Raw genomic sequence first — 14,338 nt, 5'->3', positions numbered from 1 at the left:
GAATAAAGGAAGCATGCTTCTTGCTGGAAAGCTCTGTGTTTAATTTAGGAGAAATAAGGGACCTATCTCAACCTATCAAAAATAAAAGTGAGTGACAGAGGCAATATTTCTTGAAATTTAAGAACTGGCTGAGACAGTGGGTACTGGGCAAAGCAAACAAGATCAAGAGGCTGGGTTTTTGTTCTAGGATCAGACCAAGAGGCCGCTGACCCCCTTGCAGCCTTGAACCAAGCACCCGGCTGCCCCGGTCTCAGTTTCCCTGTTTGTAATGTGAGGAGGTAGTTCTTTAATTTTCTTTCCAGTGTTTACATTTTAAATCCTAAACAGCCAAACGAGGGACATGTAGAGGAGAGGCTCCACACGCATCGTGCAGGACCTCAGAGAGGAGGGCAAGTGCCACTGGGTAGGAACGACCGTGAATGGGGAGAATGAAATCACATTTTCATTCAGCCATTTGTTCAACAAATAGTGACTGAGCCCTTAGTATGGGCTGGGCATCACGCTGGGTTCTGGAAAAACCAAAAGTATGCAGAACAGGCACGGTTACTGCCTTCACGGAGCTTAAAGCTTTCAACTCAGTCTGGAGAACACCTTTCTAGAAATGTAGCTGCTTGGTGGGAGGCGCAGGCTGCTTGAAGGGCAGCGGTGTATCTGAGGGGGCCGGCCACTTGGGGGAAAGGTTTTAGAGGGGAGTCCAGAATCAGACCCAGGTTAGATCAGACCAGATGGCTTTCAGGCTTGGGATTTTAAGACAGGGGAGAATAAATAAACTTTGGTTCTAGAGTTGCCAGATTTAACAAATAAAAATGCAGAATGCTTTGTTAAATTCCACTTTCAGATAAACAACAAACACTTTTTCAGTGTAGGTATATCCCAAATATTGCATGGGATATACTTGCATTAAAACCATTGTTGTTTATCTGAAGTTCTAATTTAAGTGGCTGCCCTGTATTTTAACTGGCAATTGTTCTTGGTCCCTTGGCAGCAGGTGGGCTTTCTTTCCCTTCTTCCTCGGTCCCTGTAATGTCAGTTAGCAAGGCCCCCAAGACAAAAGCCCACACCCAGGCCGAAGCTCCTCTCAGCCGCCCCCACCAAGAACCACCTGGATTCTCCGCTCTCACCTCCAAGATGGCAACCTCCTGCCGGTTGCGAAGAATCCTGAAGGCAAATGGATGTCTGGGCCCGAAGCCCGGGGCCACCTCACAGCCTCGGAGAGCAATGGCATTCACATGGGTCCGCAGGTCTGTGTGATCCTTGTGGAAGTACAGAGTGCTGCATTTCAGGCGGCACCAGCGTTCCTTCCAGCCCTGATTCACCAACACGTTCAGGTAGCCTGGGCGGGGGACACGAGCAGGGTGACCTCCTGACAGCCTAGTCCTGGGGAAGCCCAAGGTGGGGGCTGTGAGTCTGCATGGGTCTACACCCTGGGGACAAGCGCCTGAACAACCCTCGTTCTCTAGCTGGGAAGAGCCCTCTCTTTCTGGGCCTGTGGCCTCTGGTACCCTCTTCTCCCTGAGTTTCATTTCCTTATCTGAAATGGGGACTGATAACCACATTCGTATACTGCTCCACAGCCTTTGTACCATACCCAGCTTGGTGAAAAGGTCAGGGGATACTGTAGAGGTGAGTAAAAGACACAACTACTATCCCTTTTGCCTTTCCTCCGCCTGAAATAGCGGCACTATTAGTGAAAATAATGGGGGATGCTGACACCTGGTGGCAGCATGTGGGAACAAAAGTGTCTAGCCAAGAGAAAGAATTCTACAATGAGCAAGGCACAGGCTGATGACCAATGGGTTTAGAATTCACTCTCAACACTTTAGATTTACATAATTTTTCCCCATAACATGGACTGATTCACTGGTTACAAAAGAATTCTTTACAGCCATGTGATTCTATAATATTTTTTTCAGGTTTAACGGAACATAACTATATATCCAAAATACAGAATTTTCTGTTGGGAGTCCAGTACACGGAACACTGCATTAACGAGAACAGAATAATATGTCTTCCCTTCCAAACTATGTTCAACCCACATTTATAACCATGTTTAACTCACACTGAATGCATTTGTAAGTACTCAAATATTTTTATTCACGAAATTTCCTTAGAAGACTGGGTTGTAACTTACACACCTGGCATGTTATGTGCTGGGAGGAAATCAGATACTCTCCTCCCGTCAGAGTGGAGGAAACTGAGATGGGCAGTGATTGGAGCTGAGGTCACAGGGAACACAGAGATAGGGGAGTCAGGTGGCTTTTCCTTTTGCTGAGTGTTTGGGCCTCACCGGAGGGAAGTGATGGAAAGGCATGGATTGTTGATGGAGTGGGGGTTAGGTGGGATTCTCTCTGCCCTGGGAGCAAGGTGGAAGAGGCCTAGAGGGTTTTCTGGGTCACCCCAGGGGCCCACAGCAGCACTGTCTGACTCTCCTCCCGGTGCCCAGGACCCACCACAGCACGGAACCTCCTCGTCGGGGCAGGATGTCTGGGGGTCGTCAGCCAGTGGCTTCTTCTTGGAGAAGCTGATGATGCGGGTGATCTTGCGGCCCGCAGCCCTGCTCATTGAACCCTTCAGCTCTGCCAGACTGCTCTTCTTCCCTTTGCCTGTTGCCATGGTGATGGGTTAGGGGAAGGGAGGGAGCCCCAAGTCCCAGATTCACCCACCCCAGCCTTCCCAATGGCCCTTTCAGCCCGCACCTGCAGCCTGGCTGCAGCTGCAGGTGTGGACAGGCCAGGTGACCGTCCCCAGATCTCCAGAGTGGTCGGGACCTGCTTTGCACCGTGTCCCGGTGCAAGGCCCCTCCCAGCTCTGGCATTCTCCAGCCTGAGCCCCCAGAGGCTCCTACCGTGGTCACAGGCCTCCCGGCGGCCTAGAGTAGAACAGTTGTCACCCATGCCCAGGCTGTCCGAGTCTGAGGTCTGCTTCTCTTGGGACGGTCTCTGGGGAGGGACACAGACAGCCCCATGTCAGAGGGCACACTCGGAAGCCCCCCTTTGTTGTTTCAATCCCCCCAGCCTCTGCACACAACGATTGCCTAACAAATATTTGTCAGCCCCTCTCCTGAGTCTGGCACTATTCCAGGTAGGTCTGGGGAAGACACACTGGCTGAGGACTGTTGTGCCTTCAAATCTCTCACTGTGTCTGGGGAGCCAGGCACCTAGTTGTAATGCACTGTAATAAACTCCTAGGATTTCCCATATTCGGTAGGAGACAGGGTCTGGGAAGGTATTTAAATGGGATACTCATATAATGCAACTGGTTTAGGAAGTGACCTCCGGTGGCATCGTGGGGACAGACTGTCAGCCACATAAGAGAGTGTCATCCTGGGCGAGGTGAAATGTGGTAAAGGGAGGAGCTAAGATGACAAGATGTAGAAAAAGGGATGATGAGTTGGCGTGTTCAAAATAGTTACGGCAGCACTTGTGAGCGGTGACAACAGAGGGGTTGTCATGGTCCTGACTCGGTAGGAGGGCGGTGAAGACAAGCGCATGCGCCATGGCAGCAACTCCATCACAGCCAACACGGCTTTACTCCTATGCCAACTCTGGCCCCACGCCGGTCTGCCCAGCCATTCATTCGCTCACTCAGACAAGGTCTATTAAGTGCCTACTACGTGCTAGGGAGGTGGCGAGGCAGAGTCAGATGGACCTCGGAAAAAATTCCGTCCTTGGTACCACCTGTTAGTCACGGCAATGCGGGAAAATCCTTTCCTCTCCCCAAGGCTCAGTCTTCTCGCCTGCATCACACCCTTTCCAGGGAGCCAGCAGACGGTATCAGCTCTCACGCTTGCGTGGTGTGCTGCCACCTCGCTTTGCAAAGCTAAACGGTGCCAGTCAGACTGGGGACAGGATTCAAGTGGCACCAACCCACTTAAAACGTAGAAGAACAGAGCTCTGAGGCCTCTCCACCTTTCCTGCCAACGACTTCCCAGACCAGGCTCAGGCATGCTTTGCTATAAGCACAGAACTTGGGGGCCTGGAGAGATAGGAGAGGCCTTGGGCTCCCCCAATTTCCAAAGGCTGGAAACATGGCAACTGTCAGAATTGGGATCGATCTGTTAAAAGTATAAAGGCTCTCCCCTGCAAATTGTGAAACACCGTACGGTTCTATTTGACCTGCAGTGGTAGACGGATGGTAAATTTTTCATCAAGCTAGAACGCAAATACAAAACACACTCTGAGCACTTTGGAATGGACTTAACGATGGTGACACTTCGCATGCAGGATTCTGTGGAGAGACACAGCCACCAATACCACTCACTTCAAAAATGCCACCCTCAACCTTTGAGCTGCCCTCCCCCGGACCCTCAGCCGCAGGAACGCTCCTCTGCACAGGCTAGCTTCCCCTTCTTCCACACACACCTGGGCCTGCACCACGCATGACCTGCAGGTGTGGGCATGTGTACACACGTACACACTGTCCACGTTGCGTTCCTTCAGTCCCTACGAATGGCAAGGGCCAGCCTCAGCCTGGCATGAGAGCCCCCTACCGGCCCTCTCCCCGTGACTGTCTGCTGACCCCACATCTTTGCTTCTGCTGCTGCCTTGCAGCCCCTGACCCTCGGCCCACCTCCGCCCCCTGCAGTCTCATCCATTCTTCAAAGCTTAACACAGATGCCATCAAACCACCCCCTCTCCCTTCACCCCTCCAGCCAGCATGAACCCCCGTCCCCTTCACTGCAGCTGGAAAGGTCCTGGAAAGGACCACTCTAATAGGCCAACGGGCCTCCTTCTGTCTGAGTCCAGCCACACTGGCCACCTTCATTTCCAGGCTTCCTCCTGCTCCGGGCCTGCTCCCTCTGCTTGGAATGCCCTTTGCCTCCCCTTCCTTACTAGCTGTTCACCCTCATCATAAATGTGCCCTCTCGGAGAAACTTCCCTGATGCCTGAGACAAGAGCAGGCCCCTGGCAGACGCTCCCAGGGTACCTGGTACTTTTCCCTCCCAGTGCTCCCGCGCTCCCGCGGGGGAGCGCAGGGTGCGTGTGTGTTTCTGTTAGCATTGTGCCTGTGTGCCCAGCACATTGCCTGGTACACAGGGCTCTCGAACGACTCGACAAGCAGAGCTCAGTTCGCCCCCCTTGATAGATGGGGTGGCGAAGTCATCGAGATCCAGGCATCTGGTTATACATCCTCACTCTGCTTCTTCGTAACTAGGGGACTTGGGCTAAGCCTCTCTCTGTCCCAGCTTCCTCATCTGAAAATGGAATTCATCAAAAAGTTGTCATAGAAATGAAAGTAGGTAATACATGTAAAGCCTACGGGACAATGCCAACCACACAGTCATATTCTAGAAACACTAACCTTTATTATATCACGCAAGACTCGTGTGTGTAGGTTTGGGGCTTGATCACCCACCGGCACCCAGCAAAGCGAAGGCAACTATCGCCTTTTCCCGGCTGCCTGAGCAAGTGACCACTTCACTCGCATCCCAGTGGGGCACACTCCTCTGACAGCTTCCGATTCGCTTTTCATGGCTCCATTCACCTGTGGCCTCCCCCTATTCTGCCGGGGTTAATTACTCCCTCCTCTGGCTCACAGAGTGCCTTGGACGTGGGTGTTCATTCGTTCACGCATGCATTCATTCAGTAGATGTGGACTGAGTGCTGACCGTGGGCCAGCTCCACGCTGGACACACATGGTGTGTATGGTACCGCTACAGGGGCCTGGCTTCACCACTGGCCCGTGGATCCCCCCGGGGCAGAGCCTGTGTTCAGTCTCCGCTGCCTGGCACAGAGCAGACCTCGTGGAGACAGACGTACCTTGTCTAGGTCCAGCTTGCACAAGAGGACTGGGGATCTGGGCACGTCTGCCCCCTCTGTCGTCCCCGCAGGCCTGCTCACCTCTCGGATGACCTGTGGAGAGGATACACGGCTGTGAGCAGCTGGGCAGGGATACTGTGGAGGCAGAAGGAAGAACGGGGTCTGTGCAGTCAGGGCCATCAAGCAGCGGGGTTGAGATCCCTGGGCAGAGGGGATGGGTTGATGTGGCCTCCTGCACATTGGGGTTCAAACAGGCTTTCTGCTGTGTCTACCCCTTGAATTGAAAAGAGAAGGGGCTGGGGAACAAGAGGCATGGCTTCTAGACCTGGCTCTGTTGCTAATCAGTTGTGTGGCCCTTGTGAAAGCCACTTGCCTCCTCTGGGCCTTGGCTCCCCTGTCTGTCACATGGGGATAATACTGTCCTCTGCTTACGTCCTTGGGTTGCTTTAAGACCAGTGAGATAGTGGGTGCGAAGGGCCACATGACTCAGGATGCCCCACACAAGCACGAGGGACTGGCTCCTGTGACTGTGCGGAAACTTTGCAACAGCCTGCAGGCAGCCGGGCTGTCCCCTCCGTTTCAAAGACGTGGACATGGAGATTACAGGGCACTCACTCACACAGCAGTAACATCCAGACCATGAAATAATAGCGGCCATCACCTGTTGCTCACCCATCGGAGGTTTTACGTGGATTATCCCGTTGTGTATTATCCCGTTGTGTCCCCACAGCAGCCTCGAGGGTCAGAGACAACTGTGATCCCCAAGTCACAGAATAGGATGATGGGGCTCCGAGAAGCGAAGCCGTGGTTGCCTGCCCTGAACCTCTGGGCTGATGACCTCCCCGTACCAGGACGTCAAGACAGTCTCCAGTCCAGGCTTGACTCCAGTCTCAGTCTCCAGTCTAGGGCTCCTTCTTCTGACCCACCCGCCCCTGAGGGCAGAGGCTCCCCCAGCAGGCAGGTTCTCTCCCTTCCTTCCCCTCCTGAGACAAAGATAATGAGCAGCACTAAACCTCCCAGGGGGAGAGCTGGTTATCACAGGAAGGAAAGGAGGGTGAGGCGGGAGGGAGATGTCTTGTTTCTTTGTTCCAGCAGAAGATCAGAGGAGGAGGGAGAAAGGTGTTGAGGGGAAGCGGACAGGGTGCGAGGACACAACCGGCGGTTGGCCCGCGGTAAGGGACTGGGGGTGGGGTTTCCACCACCATCACACAGTGATCACTTACAGTTACTGGGCACTTCCTGTCCGGCAGGCACTATGTTAAATGCTCTCTAGAATCTTGACATGAACCATTTTACAGAAGCGGAAACTGAGGCAGAGACCGGCAAAGTCACTTGCAGAAGATCACATAGCCAGTAAGTGCCACTTAGGCCTGGGACCTGAGCTCAGATCTGTGTGCCACCAAAGTCCTCCCTTGTCATCACTGTGCCACCCTGCCTATGGCCCTCAGAGTAGATTTCCTTGGTAGCTTCTAATCTTGGCCCCAGTGACTTGGTTGGGTGACCTTTGGCAAGTCACAGAAGATACCTGGGCCTCAGTTTCCTCATCTGTAAAATGGGAATGATAAGAGTCGCATTGCAAAAAGCAAAGGAGGTCAAGTATGTAATGATCTTAGCACAGCGCATGGCCCAGAATACGTGCTCAGTACACAGTAGCTAACTGTTCTGCAATCGGAGGCAAGAGGTGGAAGCTGGAACACAGGTGGGGGTTACGAGGATACACATTTCACCTAAGACAGGAAGGATTTTTCCTTCTTTTATTTTTTAAAAAGGATTAGCTTATCTAATGATAAAATGTGTTTCCTTCAAAGCTAAACTCCCCATTCCAGGAGGCGTACATATGCAGGCTGGACCCGCCCACAGTAAGGAGGTTAGAAAGAGGATTCAGATCACGAGAAGGAAGGCAGTACTCCAGCCTGAGGTCTGTCTCCCGGAGATGTCTGAAGCCCACTCCCCATGTCAGCCCTCGCCGTCCAGGCACTGGGCTCTGATCGACACCCGTCCCCAGAGCAAGGCCTCTTCTTCCAGGGACTGGAGCCCACCTGGCTGAAAGCTGGGCCTGGGGGAGGGGGAAGGAAGGGCAGGAGGGTGGGCCAGAAGGTACAGGTGCCACGTACCTTCAGCCACTCCTCGGCTTGCTCCCGGCTCTGTAGCGCCAGCACCAAGACCTCGGTGGCCCCCTGGGAGAAGCGCAGCTCGTGCCTTCTGTGCCGGCTGTCCTTGGGCACGTAGGTGACGCTGCAGACATCCAGCGCCAGCCTCAGATGCGGCTGCCGGTCCTTGGAGCTTTTGTAACACTGGACAGGGAGAGAAGGGGTCACCCTTCTGGGGGGCAGAGGAGGGAGATGCCCTCGCACAAAGGGGGAGCTCGACCTCTCCCCCTGCACCCAGCCCAGCTGTGGGCACGGCATAAAGACAGGGGCTGTGGCTATTCAACCCCGAGAAGAGAAGCCTGGAAGGGGGGCATCTCTGGACAACCTTCAGATCTCAAGGGCTACCGAGGGGCCCTGGGGGCACGGTCATCTATTAGGAAGAGGCAGATTTTAGCACAATACTAGGAAGACCATTCTAGTCTAAAGAACCAGAGAAGAAACAGGCTGGCTTGGAAGGAAGCCAGCTCCCTGCTCTTAACGCGCTTCCTAGCACGAATGTGGGAGAGAGAATTCTAGCAGAGATGGAGGGCCGGGCTTGGGAAGTTAATAGTTTTCAATAATGATTCTCACTTCCCAATTCTTACTATGAAGTCAGCATTACCTTGGTACAGAACCTGACAATGACATTACAAAAAAGGAAAATGATAGGCTAATCTCAACATGGTTGCAAAAGCCCTGAAAAAAAACCCCAAAAAAACAAAAAAACACTAGCAAACAGAATCCAGACACATATAAAAGCATACTGTATCAAGACCAACTAAGGTTTATTCTAGGATTGCAAGAGTGCATTAGCCTTCAAAAACCAACCCTGTAATTCACCATATTAATAGAAAATAAGGAGAAAAGCCGCATATCTCAATAGAAACAGAAAAGGCATTTGGTAAAATTCTCCATGCATTTATAATATAAAGTCTTAGCAAACTAGAGATATAGAGGGGAGCTTCCTTCATGTGATAACAAGGAGCTTCTACAAACCACCCATAGCAAACATCAGCCTTAAGAGTGAATTATTGCAACTTTCCCTTCGAGCTCTGGACTGAGACAAGGATGCCGGCTCTCACCACTTCTATTTACATTGTGCTGGAGATCCTAACCGATGCAATATGTCAAGAAAAAAATGGCATAAGGAATGGGAAGAAGTAAGTCATGACCTTTGGACTGCCTCTGGCCTGGGTGAGTTTTTCACTGCTCCAGGATGAGAAAAAGTCATGTTTCAAATGGCTATATGTTGGGCAAGCTTGTCAACAGATTTTGGGGGTAAGGAGCTATTAAATGTTTCTGAAATGATGTCTGTATTCCTACTCTGGAATTAAAGGTACATTTTCTTTTATGAAATGATGGTGATGAGAAATGGCAAATTAAAAAAAAACAACAAGAAAGCAAGTTCCATAGTAAGTGCTGCATGGGCTCCGTTTTAGAAAAGGCAGATGTATGGAAATGAGAGTGGAAACATGGATATTAAAACTTAACAATGGTGAGTTCTTTGTCAATGGGATTTTAGGTGGCTTTAAAAATCATTTTCATTATGGTTTTCTCTAGTTTTATATATAAACACATTTAGTTGCATCATGAAAACAATAACCATTGTTTTAAACTGATAAAAAATTCATTCCTGGGGGCACCTGGGTGGCACAGCGGTTAAGCGTCTGACTTCGGCTCAGGGCGTGATCCCGGCTTTATGGAATCGAGCCCCACATCAGGCTCCTCCGCTATGAGCCTGCTTCTTCCTCTCCCACTCCCCCTGCTTGTGTTCCCTCTCTCGCTGGCTGTCTCTATCTCTGTCGAATAAATAAATAAAATCTTTAAAAAAAAATTCATTCCTGGTGAAGCAAAAACTTGGTAAAGTCTATATCAGGTCTTGGAGTGTGCGTGTGTGTGTGTGTGTGTGTGTGTGTGTCCATTCTGCTCTAGTGGGAAAGGCCTGATCTCAGAAGCACTGAGCCTCTTCGCACAAAGCAAGAGGAACAGAGGAAGATATCCCTGCGCGCGCGCACACACACACACACACACACACACACACACACACGTGTAAGTCCACGTGAGGCCTAGAAGCACATTTCCGCGGCCACTCACCAGGAGCTGGTCCTCCTTGATGACGGTCAGCTGCTTGGCCCACTGCCCGAAGCGCTTTTTCCGCAGCAGGAAGGCACATATCCTGCAGTCCCTCACCAGGTGCATGGAGGCCTCCTCTGAGGGCCACTGGTGCGTGGGCTGCGCCCCTTTCCCTTCCTCTTCCTCCTCATCATAGGACTCGTAGGAGCTGCTCATCGGGTCAGAGTCATTGTCTGCGGGAGCCACAGGAAGGGACCCGTTACTGTGTCCTCGCCTGGGAGGCACCTTCTTACCCTTCTGCAGGTGTCCTTGCTCTGGGATTTGAGAACCAGGAGGGGGAGGGCATGGTGATCTCTACACTCTCTCACGGGCACTGTGTTGTCTACATTTACCAGTGGCTTTGCGATCTCGGTGACTTCACTTCTCAGAGTTTCGGTTTTCTTATCGGTAAAATGGTCACAGTCAATGACAGTATCTACCTCATCAGGCTATTAGATCAGTGACGGCAGAGCGTTCAGCCCAGGGTCTGGCACTCGGTGAGTACTCCACTAACACCAGCTACTGTCATACCCCGTCATCTTCGTGTCCTTAGTCTCAGGTGATTCTCACAGCACCCAGCAAATCCCCATTGTATACAGAAGGCAACAGGAGGCTCCAAGAGAATAAATGACTCATTCAAGGCCAGTCACCAAGGGTCAGGGCAAGGGCTAGATCCAGGGCTCCCGACTCCCATGCTGGTGGCCTTTCCACTGAACCCTGGGGTCCTGAGTACAAGGGCTTGGGCCTCTGTGGTGACCTAGAGGGGCTGGTATGCACGTGCGTGCCTACGGCCAGGGCCAGGCCTGCTCTCTGAGGACGGGACCGTTCTGAACACCTTGCCGGTACTTACAGGAGTTCTTCAGCTCCCCGTTCATCCTGGTCGCGGGGTAGCTACCGTCCGCATCCTCGTAGTAGCCATCCATGATGGAGTGGGCTGGGCTGCAGCCATCTGTGGGGTTGGCAGAAGGAGCGGCACCTTGGAGAAAAGTGGGCAGACTGCAGGGGCCGTGTCTGGGGAAGACCCCAGACACCCTGCCCCTCCTTGGGGAAGAGAGAGTGCAGCTCCCCCTAGCTCCCTGGCCAGGGTGAGGGGCTTCTTCTCTGCCTGTCATCTGCTCTAGCTCCCCAGAAGCTCTCTGTGCTCCTGTCACCAGGAGCTGCCCTGCTGGGCCCTGTCACACCTCCAGGCCTGTGTTCCTGCGATTCCATGTGCTCTCTTAGCTCCTGCCAGAGAACTCCTGCTCATGCTTCAATACCCAGCTCAGAGATCTTTCTTCTGACCCTCTCAGACAGAGAATGGGCAGCACCTCCTCAGTGATCCCACAGCAATGGTGTGTGTGTGTGTGTGTGTGTGTGTGTGTGTCTTGGTCACAGCCCTAGTCCCTGATCTGCAAGGAGTGGTCTCCAGCTGCCTGGGCTCAGCCCCCTTCATCTTCTGCCACCTCAGTCCTTCTGCTCCCTTCCTCATGCATACGCGCCCTCTCGGGACAGTGATCGTCCTAAACCTCTGTGACACGGAGAGCAACTGGACTAGAGGAGCGAAAGGTTGCGTGTACAATAGTGAACACAGCACACCCCCACCCAGGGGGCAGCACAGAGCCGGGATGGGGGCTCTCTGAAATTGTATTCTGCATCGGAATTACCGGGGTCTCTTTAAAATGCAGATCCCTGGACTGTCTCCCTAGAGATTCTGATTCACCAGTGTGGGATGAGCTGAGGAATCTCCATTAAAAAAAAAGCCCTATTTAATAGGGCATTTAAAAACACATACAAATAGAAACTATATGGATTGGATTAAAAAAAAACAATTAAGGTTATTTTGATGCAGATGGCCCCTGAGGGCACACTCTGAAGGTCAGTGGGTTAAGGGCATGTGCTTTGGGTTTGACCAGATTTGAGGTGAAATCTGTCACGACCATTTATTGGCCATAAAAGCCCCCAGTTTCTCTGCATTTCAGGGTCTTCGCCTTACAGTGATGAGAGCAGTTCCCACCTCGGACTAGTGATACAATGCACATAAGGTCTTGGCACATAGAATGTGCTAGACAGATGCCAGATGTCATTATTATTCCATCTCCGTTGACTCCTACATTGCAGGGAGGTAAGTATGAGCCCCATTGTACAGATGGGGGCACTGCGACCGCACAGCATTTGTTAGTGACAGAGCCTGCATGAGAACCGAGGTTGTCAGCTCAGGGAATAGATGCACATCGCCTCTTCCAGGAAGACTTCCGTCACGCAGTCCAGTTGGCTCTCATACCACACTGTTCTTCAAAGTGCTGCTCTGGGCTCCCAGCCCCTGCCATGCATCTGTTTCCTGAGGACAGCAGCACTCAAACTCCCAGTGCCTGGGATACCTACTGCTATCTCCCAAGTGATGAACACAGCCTGCCTTTCCCAGCAGGTCCTCTGAGGCCTCACATGTCGGCAACATCGTGTGAGATGGATGGGTGGGAGCGGAGGGGGGCGGGTGCGAGGGGGAAGAGGGAGGGGACACCCAGGGCAGCGCTCTTGAACACCTGGCAGGGCTGGACCCTGTGTCAGAGGAAGGATATTCCCTGATGGGCTTGGCGCCCTCTCCCTGGTCAAGTTCCCGGCCTTTCCTGAGGCCCGCCCTTCCCTCCTGCCCCAGGATCCCCGCTGCCCCATCGGAGAGGAGTGTGAGCTCCCTGGGGGGTGGGGGGGTGGAGGAGCCTCACCCGTCCCAAGGGCCTGGACCTGGGATTCAGAGCCAAGCAGCCCTTTGTCCTCACCTTTCTCTCCTGGCTCAAGTGGGTAAAATAGAACAAAGTCACCTGCTTCCCATCCAAACAGCTGCCTGCAGCCACACAGACTGCAAGACTTTCAAGGCTAAAGAGAGCCACTGATCACCGGGGACAAACCCACCATCTCACTTGGTTTTAACTAGTTGATTAATCCTAACAATAATATACCGCGGTAGCCCAAGGAGGCAAAAACCCAACTGTCCATCAACTGACTGAACAAAATGGGATCTATCCATTCAGTGGACTATGACGTGGCCGTGAAAAGGAGAGGAGTACTGATTCACGCAGTGATGCGGCTTAACCTTGAAAACATTATACTAAGGGAAATAAGCCAGACACCAGAGGCCACACGTTGTATGGTTCTATTTATGTGAAATAGTCAGAATCGGCCAATCCACAGAGGCAGAAAGCAGATTGGTGGCTGCTGGAGACTCAGGGGCAAAGGGGAACGAGAGCAACTGCTTCATGGGGATGCGCTTTTCTCCTTGGGTGATGAAAACATCTGGGAACGAGGTGGAGCCCATGGCTGCCCAACACGGCGAGGGTACTCAATGCCCCTGATTGGACACTTTTAAAGTGGTTGAAATGGTCCGTTTTATGTTATGCATATTTTGTTACAATAAAAAAATATATGCCCATGGTGATAAGCACAATCAGTACAAAAGAGTATGAATAGGAAAATAGGATATTCCCTTCACCCAGATTTCTATTCATTTCCCACAGGGAAATACTGTTCACAGCTTCTTGCATATCCTAGAAAAATTGTTAAAATGAATGCATGAGGGTATTCTGTGTTTGAGATTTTTTTCAACGAAGGTTTCTTGGGATTTATTTCTGATCAACACAGACAGGCCCATTTTATTTATTTTTTGGCAGGTGGAAAATATTCCACTGTGCTCCTGAATGACAGCAGAGCACCACGTCAACATTATCTTGCAGAAGTTCAACTACAAATGCTGGGTCACCCGAAAACCGTAATACAGTCTCTTGTGTGTAATGGTTAAGTTCCTATATCCAAGCCAGTGGCTTATCCGATCCTCAAAGAAACAGCTCTTTGTTTTAGTGCCGGAAGGAAGCCCATGGAAAGGTGAGTGCAAGTCCAAAGACTCTCCTTTGTGGCCGATTTAAGAGAGTTTTCAAAGGTAATTTGTACCAGCGCCCTCTAAATTATTTTCTTGTGTTCACCTATCAGTAAAAATGTAACTTATAATGTACTTCCATTTATTTATGGGTCAATTATGTATGTACAGGAACAGACCGCTCACAGGCACTATGCTATTATTAGATTGTAAGTGCTAGAACTCTGAAACATTCACAGAGAAATTTTAGAAAGAAGTGTTGAGCTAAATATAAGTAAAGCTTCTAGTACTTCTTCCTACATCGTTTCGTGAATTCCCTGGGGCGCCCACACTCCACTCGGAAGACCTTTGATTTCGGCCATGTGCTTTTTTATCCTACGAGTTGACTTTACAACTTAATCTGCCCATAAGATGTGGCCGGGCTGGAGTAGACACCGGCTCCCCGGGTCCACCGAGGAGGAGCAGCCGGGGAACACCAGCCGCAGTGCTTGGAA

At 51.5% G+C, this 14,338-nt stretch overlaps 1 protein-coding gene across 1 annotated transcript in view; it reads right to left on the bottom strand.

The window, feature by feature from the left end:
• The window catches only part of AFAP1L1 (actin filament associated protein 1 like 1), a 59,222-nt gene that overhangs the window by 15,163 nt on the left and 29,721 nt on the right, over positions 1 to 14,338 (bottom strand). Inside the window, exons 6-12 of the mRNA XM_026510727.4 lie at positions 10,851 to 10,976; positions 9,983 to 10,194; positions 7,874 to 8,053; positions 5,760 to 5,852; positions 2,846 to 2,939; positions 2,451 to 2,603; positions 1,122 to 1,333 (exon numbers count right to left, since the gene is read on the bottom strand). Coding sequence (XP_026366512.1) covers positions 1,122 to 1,333; positions 2,451 to 2,603; positions 2,846 to 2,939; positions 5,760 to 5,852; positions 7,874 to 8,053; positions 9,983 to 10,194; positions 10,851 to 10,976 — 1,070 coding nt within the window. The remainder of the gene's footprint in view (positions 1 to 1,121; positions 1,334 to 2,450; positions 2,604 to 2,845; positions 2,940 to 5,759; positions 5,853 to 7,873; positions 8,054 to 9,982; positions 10,195 to 10,850; positions 10,977 to 14,338) is intronic.

This window comes from Ursus arctos, unplaced genomic scaffold (genome assembly GCF_023065955.2).
Source record: "Ursus arctos isolate Adak ecotype North America unplaced genomic scaffold, UrsArc2.0 scaffold_15, whole genome shotgun sequence".
NCBI classification, from domain to species: Eukaryota; Metazoa; Chordata; class Mammalia; order Carnivora; family Ursidae; genus Ursus; species Ursus arctos.
Note: the sequence above shows the minus strand (reverse complement) of the source record. Positions and strands in the feature narration are given on the sequence as shown.